This window comes from Amblyomma maculatum, chromosome 10 (genome assembly GCF_055883805.1).
Source record: "Amblyomma maculatum isolate TAMU_Amacu chromosome 10, ASM5588380v1, whole genome shotgun sequence".
Classification (NCBI taxonomy): domain Eukaryota; kingdom Metazoa; phylum Arthropoda; class Arachnida; order Ixodida; family Ixodidae; genus Amblyomma; species Amblyomma maculatum.
Window position 1 is genome coordinate 133,663,340 of NC_139353.1, and position 15,811 is coordinate 133,679,150.

Here is a 15,811-nt window from a genome sequence, read left to right on the forward strand (position 1 = left end):
TAGGGACAGAAGGAGAAGGTAAGTTCATTATGTGAGTGGGTCGATTACACAACAAATATGGTATCACTTTTCACAATTGCAAGTGACGTCTCAAGCCGATTTCTGTATATCATATTATCAATATATCAAACTATTTCGTGATCCCCTTCAAGTTCGATATATCTAGGTTCGACAGTGTTAGCAGAGCTGTGTCCTTTTCCAGTTGGTTCACATTGCACGGTTGCACATGTGAACATTGCCTGTTCCCAATGGCTAACACCAGGCTGCCTTGTCTTGATGAGGGTAAAATAAAATGCAGCCTTTGCTTAAGAGTTGTGTCGTTCTATCCAATTCCCGAGGAGGTGCATAAGTATGGGATGGGGACTTGTGTTTGCCATTCCTCGTCATAACTGCTATGAGAATGATCGGCTTTTGAAACTTGGGTGTCCTTAGCTCGTACTAATGGGCACTAATGGTACGAGCGGACACTAATGGAACAACTCATGGAGGACTGGTTGTCCATGAGTTGCTGTGCACTGGGGTTTCGAGTGCATGTTCTTGTTTTGGAGGGAGACAGCCATGTAACACCATGCGTCTGTGGCACCATGCAGGACCAACTGCTATTTTGCGATGACTGTGACCGGGGCTACCACATGTATTGCCTCCAGCCGCCCCTGTCGGAACCACCAGAGGGTGAGTGGCATCACATGGTGTTCACCATAGGGGTTTGGGGTTGGGCTGACTGCATCTAGCGGCCGGCCCTGAGGCAGGTAGGAGAGAGTGCACATTTATAGTGTTAGCCTATGTTGTTGAAGAACTGGCCAAAAGTGAAGAAAATGAATGTACACATTAATAGAAATACGGACAAAAAATTTGCTGCAGGGGCGCGATACCTATATTCGGCATATTTTGCATTAATTTGAATGGAGCGCCCATTTCGGCTGCGCAAGGTGGTTAGTTCAAAATCCACCACCTGACACCCACAGGTAAAAATGGGTACAAGCGTCCCCTGGCCTGGCGCTCGGCTCTCAGAGATGCTGGTTTGCCGCGTCCGGTAGCTTGCAGCTCTGGAGGTTGTGTTCTCAAGTTGGTCAACTAGGTGAAACATTTCAGAAATTTCATTGTGGCACTCAACAAAACTGGATAACGCTCTGCGATCCGATAACTTCACTCAGCAGGTACCCAGGGAGGTTCATCGCTGTCATTGCATATGTTCGCAACAGCATTAACCCTTTGAGGGTTTTTGCGGCGGTGGTTTTCTGTCCCCCAAGGCTTTTGTTTCAACGCACCCTAATGACGATGCATGCTCACTGGGAGGTGCTGCCACCTCCTAGGGCTTACAAGGAGCGCTTGAAATTTATGGCGCTGCCTTCTTGCGAAGATAAACAAAATTGATTCCTAGCTGCAGCCTGGTCTGCCACTGCCCTATCTTGGTTTCGGTTGTGATCACGATGAAGGCCCAGAACTTGATTTCTATCTTTGTGGGCACTTCGGTGAAGGGGATAAACAGAACTAATTCCTAGCTGTAGCTTGTGGCCTGGTCTGCAGCAAGCCCCCCCCCTCCCCCCTCTGTGATCGCAATTGAAGAGTGTAAACCTTGATTTTTATCTTTATCTCTGTAGCCCTCCACTACGGCTCCTCTTTCTCTCTTTCCACTTTCACTCCCACCTTCCTTCCTTCCCATATGGCGCGGTTCAGGTATGGGCAGAAACAAGTGTGACAGATACTGCGCCTTTCCCTTCCTGTGAACCAACCAATTGCCGCATAGCACCTCAAATATTTTTAATTAAACGGGCTGGCGCAGGCTGCCGGTTCGAATTATCCGGTCAGATTTATATTAGAAAATACGGATCGCAGAAAACCTTCGATATATGCCGGATTTTGAATTAACAGAGTTTGAATTTTTGTAGTGCGAAGAGAGGATAACCGATGGTCGCTTAGGGTAACAAACTGGATTCCAAGGGTAGGAAAGCGTAGCAGGGAGCGGCTTTTCAAATTTCCTCCCTGAAAAACTTTAGCACAGTCCCAAAATCAGTTTTTAATTTGACCTGCATTTAAAAAATTTAATTGTTTGTAATTAATTCCAGACACAATATCTTGAACAAAGGGAAATTGTGTTGCCGTCAGAAAATAATTGAGGTATGTAATAAAAGAAACCTAATAAAAATCCGATAAGCAGTTCCCGAGATATGGCTGTCCTAAGCAGCCACACTAGGCCAACAAGTGATTCTGAGAAAATGGCCCTAGAAGGTTGAGAGAACACCAACTTTTTTTATTGTCAAGACATCTCAGTGAAATTCTTAGGGCTATTTCATAGCATGGACATTTGAATAACTATCAAGTTTCATAAAGCTGTGTACACTGCCTAAGAATCGAGTAAAACAGCGCTAGGGGAGACGAAGCACTTGAACGACAGACACATGCACTGCCGTGTTTCGTTCACGTGTTTCGTCTCCCCTAGCACTGTTTTACTCGATTCTTAGGCATGTACCAAGCAGCCCATATTTGCCCTCTTCTGTGTACACTGATTCTCAAGTTACAGAAGTATATAATATGGGTCACATGGGTCCAGGCCTGTAAAATTTGCGAAATGTGTTGGCATTGCGAAATTCATTGAGGCAATGTCTGGATAGGTATCACAGAGCAAGACTAGGCGCTTTATTTTATTTCCTTGTTTTCTAAGTTCCACTGTAACAGATGCTAGGGCACTGCAGACGTCGGTGCCGTCGTCATCGGCTCGCCTCACCTTGAGTATGGCCTTCGCTTCTGTGCACTGTTGCATCTCGAGGCATCGTAAGCGACCACGCAAAGTTTAACACGTTGCTTGAAACCGTCAGCAGGAAAGCGATCGGCGAGCTGAGCTACAGCTGAGGTCCTTTGTGACACTTCAGCGGTTGACCACTCACGTCTTCGTGATCTCGCCGCAGTTTCCGCAATTCGTGTGCGCGATAAAATTGCTTAACACTTTCATGTCCACAATCACAAACTCAGTACCGGCATCGCATTCTGCGCTAACGCTGAAGCGAAACTCGCATTGGGTCGAGGGCTTTCCTGACAGAACAATAGAGCGCCGGCTCCGCCATAGTAATACGCGGCGGCGGCGTCAACTCAAAGTGACCGTGATCCGGGTTGCAGTTCACGCTGTAATTTGAACCCGAGGTGTCGTCATCAGGCAGCGTTGATGTTCCCTGCACATCTAAGAAGTCTGGCACGGCTGTAACTCGGGTACCGACGGCATGCTTGTGGTCAGCGTCTTCTGGTTTTTCTTCCACGCCCGCTTCTTACGGCTTCCAAAGGCTCGTTGTGTGCACATTACAATCTATAGTTTTCCGGCATCTTGATCGTAAGGAAAATCTATGCACAGAGCAGGGCATCAAGAAACGAGCACAAACGGAGACGCGCATGAAACGGCGGCGAACACAAAACAGCAAGAAAAAAAGACGCGCCGATCACGCCAGCCAATGGGAGACGCGAAACGGCATGCTTTTTGAAAGCTAATCAAAGACCAGGGCATTTCGCATTTTGAAAGCTGATTTTATCTCATTTCCTGACCGAATTCAGCGTTAATAATTTGAGTGCAGGCGCTTGAAAGAATAAACGTTCCGAAAATGAGTGTCTAAAAGTCGATTTTTCGAACATTTTCGACCATTCTAAAACTCGCGTCTCCCCTTAATTACTCTACGGTTGTTATATTAAAAACATTTTCGGTACTGCAAGTCAACTAATTTTATTTTCCAGCCGATTACGCATTTATCAACAATCTTGAAAATTTTGAACTTAGACGCAGTTTCCATTAATGGCCGTGGGCGCCGCCACTATTATACACCTAGGCGCAGTCGGTTTCGAGGGAGAGCATGCTAAGAGAAGCGCGCTTTCCTTCAAGACCGGCCATGAGACCAATCAAACCTGCTGTTTTGTGATACATGGGGCCTATAGGACATTTCGCAATTGGTAGTGTTAAAGAGCTCTGCTGGTGTGCTTTTAATTTTCAGTAAACTTGCGACGTTTTCACCCGCCATTAACACTAATAATAACAGCCTTTTACTATTGTAAACTGCAGAATATGATTAATAAATAGCTTTTTGTTGAGAAATATTCGTCTCGGCTCATTATCATCATCGGCTACATTTTTGTGCCTATTCACTCGTCAAGGATTTTGATCTGAAATAGTCAAGGAAAACCTGGAAAAGTCGGGGATTTTGAAAAAAGTGGTTTGCTAGACACACTGACATATGTGAAATTCCGACTCTTGCAAAAAAAAGATATTATAATCTGTGAGTTTTTTTACTACATAATTAAACCCTCCCTTCAAGCTGATGTTCTGTAGTGAAAAAAAAAAAAAATTGGTTCATTATGCTAGTACATAGGGTGCAAGAACTTTACTTTCTGAAGGCAGTGCACCTGTGACCCACAGTTCTAATGCGAGACGGACAAGTTCTGTTGCATTCCTTGCATGCCAAGCAATCTACCTTACAGGTTGGACTAACTGCTGCTGCGATCTGTGGCCAAAATCCTCATTTAAGTTTTGAGCGCCATGAAGAGAGACAGAAGTCATGTTTTCTGGTTAGCTCTGGTGCATGTGTAAATATAAATTGGCTTATAGGAAAGATGCACAATATGTCACACTTGTTGCTGTGGACACCTGAACCGTGCCCTAAGAAAAGGTGAGTAAAAGCGGAAAAAGTGAAAGAAGAGTCGTAGTGGAGGACTATGAATAATGACGACCACCCGGTTATCTTTAACATGCACTGATATTGCGAACCGCACGGACACCTCTCCGTTTTGACTCCATCGAAATGTGACCTTTGGTACAAGATGCTTGGATTTTGTGAGACCATGTGACTTGTGCAGTGGCATGGAGCACTTGCCTTGCTTGGAAATTCACATAGTGCCACTGATCTTATGGGGGTTAATTCTCGCAAGAGAATGCGCCACGGGGGGACTAGATGCTACAGTTGCCTTCTAGCCCTGACGTGCCAGCCCTAGCAGACAGAGCTGTGACCCCCAACCCGCGGTGCGAGAAATCGCCACTGCGGCGGGTTCGGGCCAGAGGGGACAAACACCGAGTTGCGTACTCGAACAAGAGTTTATTGCACTGCTCGAGTACACGGCAAGAGAATAGCAATTAAGAACAACCGCCGTGTAGCGAGCGAAAGCCGCGTACGGGGGTGCAATAACAACCACCTAATAGGGAAGCGCGTCAAGTAGGTGAGAGGAAGTGTCTGCTCACCTGACACAGCTTCTCGCTCACATCCCGTTGCGGTGCCTACGGTCAGTGTGCGATTCTCGGTGACGGCGGTGGCCTCCTCGGCGGAAATCATGAACTGCGCGCGTGCGCGCCCATTCGCCGAAGAACCCTGAGCGAGCTGCTGCAGTCGCGCTCCTCGACACGGAACGGGAGAGGAGGTCTCCCGGTTACGCCGGCAGGAAAGAGGGAAGCCCGCGGCAGCGTCGCCGCAGTCCCGGGAGGCGGCGGGGGGTGGCCAGCGTGCCCTCTCCTCCGCCAACCTCTCTGCCAGCGCGCGTAATCACGCGTGTTAATTACGCGCGGGCGTTACAACGGAGGAAGGGGATCGTGAATCCCCACATCCCCCCCTCCTTAAAACCGCCGTACGGCTAAAAGTAGTCACGTTCACCGAGGGATATATCGAGGGGGCCGGCTAAACGCCGTTTAACTTTTAAACACAAAGAGAACCGTTTAAACCCAAAGAAAAGTGCCAATATACAAAAAGTTGCAGACAGCTCACAGCCACGGGTGTCGGAGGGGGAGGCAAGGCCGACGACCACAGGAGACGACCTTGGAGCTGGGGGCACACGTGCAGCGGCCGCAGGTCCCGCTTCTTCACCGTAACTCGGCCAGGCTTGGAAGTGTCGATGGCTGCAGGCCTGCTACTGCATTCATCGTCGGTCAGCCAGGGCAGCCTGCCGGGGAACGGTTAGGAACTGCGTCTTCGCGTTGCGTAGCATGCTGCAGGCCCCCCTCAGCAGGTCGTCCGCTCGCTCCCGGTCGGCCTCTTTTCCCTCCGTCGTTGACGCCGCCGATGGCGAGGGCAGCGGGGCGCCAAGCTGCTCCCGCTGGTGAAGCCACGGCCGCGAGCACCGAACGGCGCCGAGGCGGGCTCTTTGCTGCAGCTTTCGTCGTGCTGGACGCAGGGGCCTGTTCCACGAACTCCGGCTGGCTCGCTCCGTAGCCGACCGGAAACCGTTTGTCTTGGCCCGGTTGACGGTGACAGCAGGCTCTGGTTGCGGGAACGCCACTCCTTGGACGGCCTGCTCCTCGATGCTGCAACGGTCGTCGTGGCCTCCGCCGGCTCCCCTCCTTGCTGGCTGCAATGCTGTCTTTTCCCTAGTTACATTTTTGTTTTTGTTTTTAAATCTACCCCCACTCGATCTTTTCCGAGAGAAAGCGCGTGCTTGCTCTGGAAGCAAAATGCGCTGAATATTAACAGAGCGTCCCATCTATATTCAGTACAAGAAATTACTCCCTGCGCATTGGTCAGAGTTAGTCTGCCGTGGGCGCAAGTCGTAACGAGGCGCGATGCTCGAAATCCCAAGCCTTGCCTCTCGCTGCAGCTGCCTGCTGGTGGGGGAGTGCGTCCTCCTCGGGCCACGCAGCGGGGCTCGGATTACGGTGCGCTTTGTGAAAGTCTAGCTCCGCCATCTTCGCTTGCAGCTCTGTCGCGCGTCGGCGTGTGCCCAACGCAGCAACCGTGGCGTTGTTGCGAACTTATAGAGCAAGTTCTACCCATTCGACAACGTCACCATGCACATCACTAGGCAGCGAAATGACACAACCTGAAGAAAAGTCTTGGGGCCGTTCGCATGCTCAGCGATGCACATGTGCGATATAGCTCGTCTCAGCGTGACCAACCTCGAAGGACTCAGTGTATCCTTCGCGTGGGGAAAGGATTGCGCAAGGTGCTGTAGTACTGACGGCAGGGATCCAACGCGCTCACAGCAATACAAGCTGTGTAGCGCCCGCGCAGGCAGCAATACCAGCGTGCCCTTTGTGCGCCGCGGCCGCGCCGCTCGGCTCCCAGAGCCCGTCGAACACTGGTCGACAAAAATAAAAAGAGAAAAGGATCCTACCGCTTTCTTCAAGCTCCCTTAAGGCTGACTAGGCTCCCCACTGCACTGATGGAATTAAAACGGTCAGCACTTAAACTCAGAGAAGCCGGGTAGGCCGGCCCTTCTCTGAGGCTGCGAGCCATCGCGACGAACTGGCTAACGGGCGCGGCAGAAAGGATAGTAATAACACTTCTCATGCCTTCAACGTGCGCGTGCAAAAGTACATACGTTACAACGTTTCCAGTTCTCCCGTAGAGCATGGTAAGTCAAAACACTACGAGAGAATGCCCATCACACCAGCGTCCGCGCGTCACCCTGCTACAGAGCGGTGGAGTCGTGTGAGATGACATCCTGCCCTCGCAGAAAATTACAAGATCACAGTGGCTAGCGTCAGCTCCTGATCTCTCGCAATAATAACAGTTAAGGTGGTTTTGCTTGCTTGCGGTTGTGCAATCACCACTGCAGTATTAGAAGATACTGAAAAGTCAGTCCTGCTCACTGCCATGGCTAGTCTATGTGTGGCGTCGTACACACACAGACACTCGATTTGTCACACCTCTGGCCCCACGTTGGGCGCCAAGATATGGGGGTTAATTCTCGCAAGAGAATGCGCCACGGGGGGACTAGATGCTACAGTTGCCTTCTAGCCCCGACGTGCCAGCCCTAGCAGACAGAGCTGTGACCCCCAACCCGCGGTGCGAGAAATCGCCACTGCGGCGGGTTCGGGCCAGAGGGGACAAACACCGAGTTGCGTACTCGAACAAGAGTTTATTGCACTGCTCGAGTACACGGCAAGAGAATAGCAATTAAGAACAACCGCCGTGTAGCGAGCGAAAGCCGCGTACGGGGGTGCAATAACAACCACCTAATAGGGAAGCGCGTCAAGTAGGTGAGAGGAAGTGTCTGCTCACCTGACACAGCTTCTCGCTCACATCCCGTTGCGGTGCCTACGGTCAGTGTGCGATTCTCGGTGACGGCGGTGGTCTCCTCGGCAGAAATCATGAACTGCGCGCGTGCGCGCCCATTCGCCGAAGAACCCCGAGCGAGTTGCTGCAGTCGCGCTCCTCGACACGGAACGGGAGAGGAGGTCTCCCGGTTACGCCGGCAGGAAAGAGGGAAGCCCGCGGCAGCGTCGCCGCAGTCCCGGGAGGCGGCGGGGGGTGGCCAGCGTGCCCTCTCCTCCGCGAACCTCTCTGCCAGCGTGCGTAATCACGCGTGTTAATTACGCGCGGGCGTTACAATGGAGGAAGGGGATTGTGAATCCCCACAATCTACACTAAAATGTCTCTTAAGGAAAGCCACATTTCATTCACTTAGGCGAGCATTACCACCGTTTATGGGTGCGCATGTTGCTTGAGATCATGTAGGTACTGAACAACAGTAGTGCATCCTTGTAGCTTGTAAATGTGAGCTAGGCTGGGACTTCAGTGAGTACGTGAACTTCAATTTTATTAGCATGTGCCATACATGGTGCGTAGTAAAGGAGCATAGACACTAATTTTGGTTGTAATTGTCGTCTTGTTAATGATGCATAAGACATCACTATCTAGATGACTATGCGGTTTCCACCTATAAGTGCTAAGTAACTTATGATCGAATTTTATTTAAGAGCGTAAGCTTTACTACCTGGGGTGCAACTTTGGATTTTGCTTTGCTGGGTTCGAATGATCTTTGATCTTAAGTGAATACAGACACTGCACCTTCCTTCTCAGCAACATAAGCAAGAAATTTTTTAAAAATCGTGTAATGGAAAGGCGGTATGATCTTCATTTATGTAAGTGTAGGTGTCCACCGAAAAGTGAGACACATGCTACTCCTTCCCTTCCCTAAAAAGCAGCTTAAACAAAAGATACTAAAAAGTTGCGGAATTAAAAAATGATCTTAAAGGCACCATCACATCTACTCTTAGCATCAAGCTCGAGCATCTCAAACTGTCTAACTATGCTTAACAGGGTCCGTATTCCAAGTGTGCGGCATTATCCAAAGTGTTGTCCGACTACTGTGCCAGAGTACCCGGGTTCAGTCCTGACTGCCGGTGGCTGCGTTTCGACGGAGACGAAGCGGACGGGTGTTCGTGTGCTGTGCGATGTCAGTGCACGTTAAAGATCCCCAGGTGGTCCAAATAACTCCCCAACCCTTTTTACTATACTTCTTTCTATCTACTTTCACTCCCTCCTTCCTCCCTTCCCTGAGGGTGCAGCTCAGGTATTCACAGCAACAAGTGTGACAGATACTATGCCTTTCCCCTCCTGTGAACCAATTGTTTATATTTATTTGTTTATTTATTGAAAGTGTTGCTATCTCCCCAATCTCGAGTCGCCTGATTGGTGGAATCGTTGGAACCGGAAATGGTTGGAAGTGGTAGTGACATCTGGTTAAAAACACCAGCCAGATGACTCGATGTCAGGAAGATAGCAACACTTTCGATAATGGCGCAAGCTCGAAATATGGACCCCGAGTTTTCGTATTTATAACTAGTTCCAAGACATGCTTAAACACCCACCATTTTTCTCAGCAGTTTGTTTTGCTTTTGAACGGCCCAGCGAAAGCTACCGTAAAAACCCGCGTATAATACGAGTTTTTTTTCCAACTTTCAGCGTTCCAAATTTCCGCCTCGTATTATTTGCGGATCCCAACCAAAATGTCAAAGTTTTGCGAGAAGTTTTGGTTTCGTTGTTGCCGCGTGGCTACGGCTTGGCTTTGTTATCGATGTGCGGCTACGGCTTGGCTTCGTTGCCCTAACGTGGCCGCACCCCGCAGTGGCCACGACGTCGAGGTGTCGTCTCTTTGTTGTTGAGTCGTCGAGTGCGCACAGCATCAGCGCATGTGCTCTCGTGCAAACCACGGTTCGCGAAAAAGTGCACGCTTTTTTCTTTAAGTGAACGAGCAGGATGCCAGGGTCTCGGAAACAGTACTCGGCTGCTTTTAAGAGAAAGGTGATTTTAGTTGCTGAAAACATCGGCAACAGTGCGGCCGGGAGGCAGTTTGGCGTCACCGAGGGAAGCATTCGCGGATGGCGACGACAGAAAGAAGCCCTTTTCGCGTGCAAGGGAATGCGAAGAAGCTTTCGCGGGCCAAAGAATGGCGCATTCCCGGAAATTGAACTCGCTCTGACGGAGTTCGTACGAGAACAGCGAGCATCGCATCTAGCTGTGAGCGTAGAGCTTATGCAAGCAAAAGCTAGGGAGCTTGCAAGGGAAAAGGGAATTCCGAGCTCCGCCTTCAAAGCAAGCAAGCACTGGATACATCGCTATATGTGCCGTGCTGGATTCTCGCTACGCCGGCGAACCTCGATTTCACAAAAGCTGCCCGAATCCTTCGAAGAGCTGCTGGTGGCTTTTCAGCGCCACGTGATTTCTTTGCGAAAGACCAAAAACTTTCAGCTGGGGCAAATAGGCAATGCTGACCAGACGCCGGTTTACCTGGACATGCCATCGCCCCTCACCGTCCATGAGAAAGGCTCTAAACAAGTTTGTATCCGGTCTACTGGAAACGAGAAGACGCGGGTTACAGTCATGCTATCGTGCACGGCAGACGGCCGCAAGCTCCCGCCCTATGTCATCTTCAAGCGCAAGACAATGCCGAAAGGTGAGGAGCTGCCGAAGAATGTCATCGTGAGATGCCACGAAAAAGGTTGGATGAACGAGGATCTTGTCCTCGACTGGGTGAAGTCAGTGTGGTGCAAACGGCCCGGTGCACTGTTGTCCTTTCCATCCATCCTCGTGCTGGACGCGTTTCGTTGCCATTTGGCCGACTCGGTGAAAAGGCTGCTAAGCGACTGCCGCACAGAACTTGTTGTGATTCCGGGTGGGATGACCTCACAACTTCAGCCTCTCGACGTTTGTGTCAACAAACCCTTCAAGGACGCAGTCAAGCGATGCTACGCGGAATGGATGCGGTCAGGTGAGCCTGCAGTGACGCCGGCCGGGCGGCTGAAGCGAGCATCGCCAGCCACGCTGTGCAAATGGATTGTGGACGCGTGGGCAAGCATCCCAGAGGAGCTTGTGCGCCGTTCGTTTAAGAAGTGCGGCATCTCAAACGCCCTCGATGGCACAGAAGATGAGTACCTGTGGGATGATTTGTCCGACAAAGAAATTTCCGAGGAAAGCGCTGCTGAAGATGAAAGTGATTGAAGTGTGAGGTCCGATTTCAATAAATGTCTTGTTTTTTCTCTCTCGTATTATATGCGGTAAAAACTTTTTTTTTCCATTTCGCGTCTCCAGAATTTCACCTCGTATTATATTCGGGTTCGTATTATACGCGGGTTTTTACGGTATATCATCAAAGCTGACGAGTTTAAACTATTGCATGATGATGAAAAAACTGCGATTATAATCGCTGCTTCTTGCCTTCTTGTGATTCTTGTTTCGAGACAGGCTGGCTTTAATGTTTTAGTAAATTAATATTGCAAAGGGACAATGCAATTTTCTCACAGTTATTGCGTCACTCACACGACCTAACCTCCACTTTGGCGTCACAGCCACTTCTTGGCTGTTGAAATACAAAGATATAAAGAAAGGGATTTGATTATATATTGTTACGGGGTAGTACAGCTTGTAGCAGAGGGCGGACACCGAAGACAAGGCTTTCAAACAGACGTTTTCTGCAGGCACCAGCCGACGCTGTTGAACGTCGTCTTCTCTCAAAACTCACGAGAGTCTTCTTCTTCTTTCCTTATGTGTATGCACCGCCTAATGTGACACTACCCCGCCGGCTGAAAAGCACCGTCCCGGTGCGTACTAGCGTCCAAACCAGGGTCCATGTAGTACGGCTTTAGGCGTACAACATGGACCGTCTCGGTGCGTGGTGTAGAGGCATGGCGGGCTGGATGCAACGGCGCAATTTCATATGTCACTGGTGTCACTTGTCGTAAAATACGGTAGGGTCCTGTATAACGGGGCAAAAGTTTTTCCGAGAGGCCAACGCGGCGAGCTGGAGTCCAAAGTAGCACGAGAGAGCCGCAAGAATACTCGGTGTTGCGATGACAGGAATCATAGCGACGTTTCTGAGATGCTGAGAGGCTGCGAGTCGGTTGCGAGCAACAACGCGGGCAGCATCAGCTCGGGATATGGCGTCACGAGCATATGCGCTGGCAGTGGTGACAGACGGGAGCAGGCTGTCAAAAGGAAGCAGAGGTTCACGGCCGCATAGAAGATAGAAGGGGGAGTAGCAGGTAGTGTCGTGACGCGACGAATTGTAAGCGAATGTCACAAATGGCAACGTTATGTCCCAGTCACGGTGGTCATCAGAAACGTACATAGACAACATGTTAGTCAGTGTCCGGTTAAGGCGTTCGGTAAGCCTGTTCGTGTGTGGATGGTAGGCAGTCGTGAAAGAATGACGAACGTTGCACAGCCGTAGGATCTCGTCGACTATACGAGCCAGAAAGCAATGGCCACGGTCGGTGAGCAGTTGGCGGGGAGCTCCATGGACGAGTATAACGTCGTTGAGTAGGAAAGCAGCGACATCAGTTGCACAACTGGTTGGTATTGCTCGTGTGACCGCGTAGCGTGTGGTGTAATCAGTGGCCACCGCAATCCATTTGTTCCCCGATGCGGACAGTGGAAAAGGCCCTAGAAGATCCAGACCCACTCGAGAAAATGGGTCTATGGGGATCTCGATTGGCTGCAGAAGTCCAGAGGAACAGTCAATGAGAGCGGAATGGGCTGTTAAAAAGTCTAGGCCTGAAATCACGTCTTGAGGACAAGTAGTAAGGACGGCGAAGAGCACAGGGACGTGGTGGCCGGCGATCCTAACGCGTGCAGTGCACATTCCGATGATGGCAGCAGTGTTTCCATCAGCAACACGAACTGTAGAGGTGTTAGCGGGCGTAAGAACTTTTTTGAGGCGCTGGCGGAACGACGAACTAAGAACTGAAATATGGGCTCCAGTGTCAATGAGAGCGGGCACAGGGACTCGATCTACGAGAACATTGATCAGGTTGCGGCGTGGTTCGATGGTCGAAACACAGTTGGCTGTCCGGGTTGGTAACGCAGCGTCACGTCCGGGCGCTGCATTGCCTAGTTTCCCGAGTAGGTGCCTTGGTACGTTGGGGACAAGCTGCGGCGACGAGTAAGTGATCGGGAATGGTGGGCTTGAGGCGATGGAGAACGGCTAGGACGGTGGTCTTGCTCTATGTTCTCAGTACGAAGATGTGCTGGGGTGACAGAAACGCGTCGTGGTGCATAATAGTTATGGCGGACAGGGCTGTAATAGGGTTGAGAGGGGGGAGCCGGACGGCTGCAGCAATAGCGGGACATATGGCCAGCTCGACAGCAGACGAAGCAAATAGGCCTATCGTCAGATGTGCGCCACTCCGCAGGATTGCGGGTAGGGTAGCGCGGTGTGTAGGACGGGGTTGTGGCAGCAGTAGCAACCACTGGGATTGGTTGTGGTGCAGAGGGTGGTGGGGTAGGATTTGAAACGAGGCCCACATTAGCGAATTCTTGGCGGACAACAGCCTGTATCATAGCTATTGTTGCCTGTGCAGGAGGTGACGTATGTGTAACAGAAGTCAAGGCTTCGATTTCCCTGCGGACGATGGTAGTGAGGTTATTCTGACTTGAAGGCTGCTGTAACGTGGGCAAGTCATCACATGAGGATGTAGTCGCCGTGTTGGGAAGGCGCTAAAACCGATGGACGATGCGGCACTGCTTCGCCTGTTCGAAACGGCGACACACTTGCAGGACTGAGTGCACCGTAGAGCAGTCTTTGCAGAGAAGTATATTGAATGCGTCATCAGCGATACCCTTAAGTATATGGCCCACTTTATCATCTTCGGTCATGGAGGTATTCACCTTTCGACACAGTGCGAGAACGTCCTGTATGTAGGCCAGGTATGACTCTGTTGACGATTGAGCCTGAGTAGCCAGGTCTTTTTTGGCTGCCAGAGCTCACCCAATTGGTTTGCCGAATAAATCCTGCAGTTTTTGTTTGCAGATGTCCCACGTAGGCATCTCCTGTTCGTGATTGGTAAACCCATTCCCGCCAGATAGAAGATTATGTTTGCAAGCATTATGCTAGCATCCCACCGGTTATTCTTGCTGCACGTTTCATATTCATCGAGCCAATCTTCAACATCCTTGTTGTCTTCGCCGTTAAAGATAGGCGGATGACGGATTTTGGTTAAAACCATGGGGCCAGCTGGAGTTTTCGTAGCGGGTGATGCGTCCTGGGATGCCATGCTTACTGTGGTAGTCGGTGGGGTGAGCTCAGTGAGATGACGTCCACTGCGCAAATCCAGGTTTCTGGCGCGAAAGTCCTCCGAAACGGGCACCTGGTATGTTGGCTTTCTTTGATGCTTCCCCCTTCTGAACTTAAGCACTACAGGAGAGAGAATCCTTGGAGGGGTGAGCAACGCTGTTCAATTTTTTATGTCGCAAGCCCCCAGTCTGCCCCCTCGCATGTTAGACAATGTCCGGTTGATCGCCAAGCGTTACACGACGACCAGGCAGTCTTGTTATCCGAGAATGTATTAACCGGGAGAAAAATAGTAACCCTGTGGGAAATTTTTTTTTTTAACTGTCTGCGATTTTGTGTGTATGAAATGAGAAATTGTGTGAACCGGAAACATATCAATAAGGTTCTTTCGTACCTTGCGCTTCATTGCAAAGCATGAAACATGCAGCTGAAAATTGTGTCTATATCTCTTAAGGCCACATTCGCATGCCTGCTCGAGCTGGCACCAACGTGCAGGTGGTATTTGTATGTTTCAGGCCTGTGGAGTTGCCACCTGTGCGTGGAGGAGTACGGGCGAGTGGAACAACGGCCATCAGCAGCAGGAAGTTCGCCATGAGGTCACACCACATAGTGCTTGTGCTTGAGGCCAGTAGGCTGTGTTACGACCAAAGCAGAAATGCAGACAGCCGGGCAACAGCAGTCGTTACCACAGCCCAAGTGGCTGGTTTCATCCAAGCAAGCCTGGTGCCCAATGGTAATTGCACTGGTGCCCAATGGGGGACTAGGGTGCCAGCTGCTGTGGTGCTACAATCGTGGTAGCAGAGACGTTTATTTGCAGGCTAAACTTTCAATGTATGCATCCCCTCCATATGTCATCATTCATGTGGCTTCATGTGTGACAATAAACTTGGCTCACCTATCTCTCTCAGTGGCCACCTAAACATGCCTCCGTGGCTGTCATAATCTTCTCCCACCACTTGAAGAGGCTGCACCAGGATGCCAAGGTAAGAGTTCCTGCCAATTGCAAATGGTGTGTTTGATATGGCTGGAGTTTATAAAGTGCAACTCAATCCTGAATCGCTCTGCATAGCTCATCAGAAGGTGTGTAATCAAACCCGGATATATCAAACTCGAAGGGGATCGCGAAATAGTTCAATATAGCGATAATTCTATGTACAGAAATAGGCTTGATACGCCACTTGCGGTCGTGAAAAATGATACTGTATTTGTCGCGTAATCAACCCACTTACATAATGAAACCACACCCCACTTTTGCCCCCGAGCATTTGAAGAAAAAAAAAAACGTTCAGCGTCAACAGCCACCATAGCGACGCACGTTCGACACGATGACGCGAGTCCCGCATCGCACGTAAGCCGCCGCGCGCAGAGCGTTCAAAACACGCACGCACTGGAGCAACTAGAGGAGGAGGACAAAAAATCTTTATTTAGTCAGCGGGGGGGAGTGACCCTCCCTCAGTCCAGGGTCCCATTGGCCGTGGCTGCAGTAATAGCGCGTCGAGCCACTCATTGCTGGCGCTCCGGGCAGAGGTCCTGCAGGGGTGGTGTAGTGAGCTAGTGATTTGTG

At 50.4% G+C, this 15,811-nt stretch overlaps 2 protein-coding genes across 2 annotated transcripts in view; one reads left to right on the forward strand and one right to left on the reverse strand.

Annotated features, from left to right (window-relative positions):
- d4 (double PHD fingers d4) overlaps nt 1-15,147 on the forward strand; it is a 62,868-nt gene extending 47,721 nt beyond the window's left edge. Inside the window, exons 8-9 of the mRNA XM_084580480.1 lie at nt 591-672; nt 14,763-15,147. Of these exons, the coding sequence (XP_084436606.1) occupies nt 591-672; nt 14,763-14,842 (162 nt within the window). The 3' untranslated portion in view covers nt 14,843-15,147. The remainder of the gene's footprint in view (nt 1-590; nt 673-14,762) is intronic.
- Nucleotides 5,020-6,640, reverse strand: LOC146177497 (uncharacterized). Its single transcript, XM_084580753.1, has 3 exons — nt 6,610-6,640; nt 5,727-6,398; nt 5,020-5,491 (listed from the first exon to the last, which is right to left on the reverse strand). Exons 1-2 carry the CDS (start codon nt 6,638-6,640, stop codon nt 5,878-5,880), a joined length of 552 nt encoding a protein of 183 aa, XP_084436879.1. The 3' UTR covers nt 5,020-5,491; nt 5,727-5,877.
- Nucleotides 15,148-15,811: the final 664 nt, after the last annotated feature.

Excerpts from the sequence above, each read along its gene's own strand:
- LOC146177497 (XM_084580753.1), bottom strand. The coding sequence starts at position 6,640 with ATGGCGGAGCTAGACTTTCACAAAGCGCACC. Across the intron at positions 6,399-6,609 it reads AGACTTTCACAAAGCGCACC|AGCAAGCACGCGCTTTCTCT; the intron begins GTAATCCGAGCC and ends TTTTGCTTCCAG.